The 1,741-nt window shown below is 41.2% G+C and overlaps 1 protein-coding gene across 1 annotated transcript; it reads right to left on the bottom strand.

The window, feature by feature from the left end:
* Positions 1–304: 304 nt before the first annotated feature.
* On the bottom strand, positions 305–1,446 carry LOC121939594 (ATP-binding cassette sub-family A member 2-like; the record flags this gene model as incomplete). The annotated part of the gene is made up of 2 exons (XM_042482598.1): positions 305–518; positions 1,092–1,446. Coding segments are annotated over 2 exons (569 nt in total), but the record flags the coding sequence as incomplete, so codon positions are not given.
* Between the last annotated feature and the right edge of the window lie 295 nt (positions 1,447–1,741).

Raw genomic sequence — 1,741 nt, forward strand, 5'->3', positions numbered from 1 at the left:
TATATATATATTATTTTAATTTACTTTTTAGAATTATTTGATAATGACATTTTAATGTTAAAATGCAAAAATGTTATATAAGATTTTAAGATAAGATTACATTCTTGTGTTATTAGATTTGTACACTAGAAATCTGTAATGAAAACTGAGCCAAAGCAGTTGCAAAATACTGTAAAAACATTTTTCAAGGTAAGGTTACAACAAAAGTATCATTTCAGTATTGAAAATTAATCCAAACCTCAATTATTGTGTTGACACCAATAAAAGAAAAAAAAGCCCTGAAATGCTCCCACAGCCGTCCTACCTGTGCAGGCGCAGTCTGTCTGATGTGAAGAGCAGATATTCAGAGACGTTCCGGCCTGTGATGTCCACCAGGATGTCACCTGTCACCACCTTCATGAGAGGGGGACGTCCCCCCACCCCGCTGGGGCAAGAGAAGCCTGTCCCCTGCATGGAGCAGGTACAACGCACCGGCTCATGGATGGACAGGGGGAGGGTGGGAGGAGACGTCACAGGCTCTGAGTGCACATAAAGAGGTGTCTTTAACTGCAGATCTTTTCATATTTTGACTTTATTATAGTATTATTATTATATTATTATATTAACAATATCTTGAAGTGTCTAAGTCAAGCTGCAACCTCAGGGAATGAAAATGAAGCCAACACAAAGGTACCAAAAACTAGTTCTGGAGATACTGTGCACACAAGAATGAGCCAGAAAAGGTCACAATGATTTTTAACTTTGATCTTTGGCCATCTATATCTAATCAGGTCATCCTTGAGTTTAAGTGGATGTTTGTGCTAAATTTTGAAGAAATTCTCTCAAGGCATTCTGGAGATTTTGTGTTCAAAAGAATAGATGGCCAGACAACCCAAAAACATTGTTGTCTTTCTTCTGTATGCAATAGAATATAGGATTTATTACTGTATTCTGTTCACATTTTATGGCATAGCGTCCCAACCTTTTCGGAACTGAGTTTGTATGTTGAGACATTTCCAGAACAGTTTAGGCTGATATATTTGAAACTGCACACATGTAAGTGGGCTGCACATATGACAGTAGTCATCAGCAGTCTTATGAGATGGACTCACCGCGGACTGTGGTTGGAGGGGCCACTGTGAAGTTCCACAGTCCGTCCTCAAAGCGAGGATCTGGGTCGTCTGATGGTGCTGGTGAAGGAGGTGGGGGTACAAAGTTGGACAGAGGGACCCCCTGAGTGAAGGAGTCCAGACACATGGAGTCAAAGTAGCGGGCAGCCAAGGTTTTGGAGTTGTTGGCACTGGGGTTTAGAGTCTGGGCCAGTTGGTCCAGGGTGCTGTTGAAGGGGGTTTTAAGGACGCAGGTAGCACCCACGCCCGAGGGCAGGCGGAGGGTGTCGATGATCTTCCGTGGGCTGGCATCTGGTGACAGCTTACTCCTGAGAAGGGAGGCCAGCAACACAGAGATCTATTCCAAAATGTTTTTGTCCATTTTGACCTTTTGACTAAACCACTGCTGGGTAATATATGAGCAACTTACAAAACATTGCCCAAATATTTGAAAGAAATTTGTAAAACTGTTCCAAGAGAATCACCTGAAAATAAGTAAAAAAAACAAAAAAAGAAAGAAGTATAAACAAGGAAAGCAAAAATGAATTAAGTGCTGAAATTGAAAAAAAAAAAAAAACAATTAAAAAATATAATTATAAAGGTTCACCCCGTGGCTGCGTGGGTTCTCTCCGGGGTCTCTGGCTTCCTCCCAC

Source organism: Plectropomus leopardus, unplaced genomic scaffold (genome assembly GCF_008729295.1).
Source record: "Plectropomus leopardus isolate mb unplaced genomic scaffold, YSFRI_Pleo_2.0 unplaced_scaffold5197, whole genome shotgun sequence".
In the NCBI taxonomy this organism is placed as follows: domain Eukaryota; kingdom Metazoa; phylum Chordata; class Actinopteri; order Perciformes; family Serranidae; genus Plectropomus; species Plectropomus leopardus.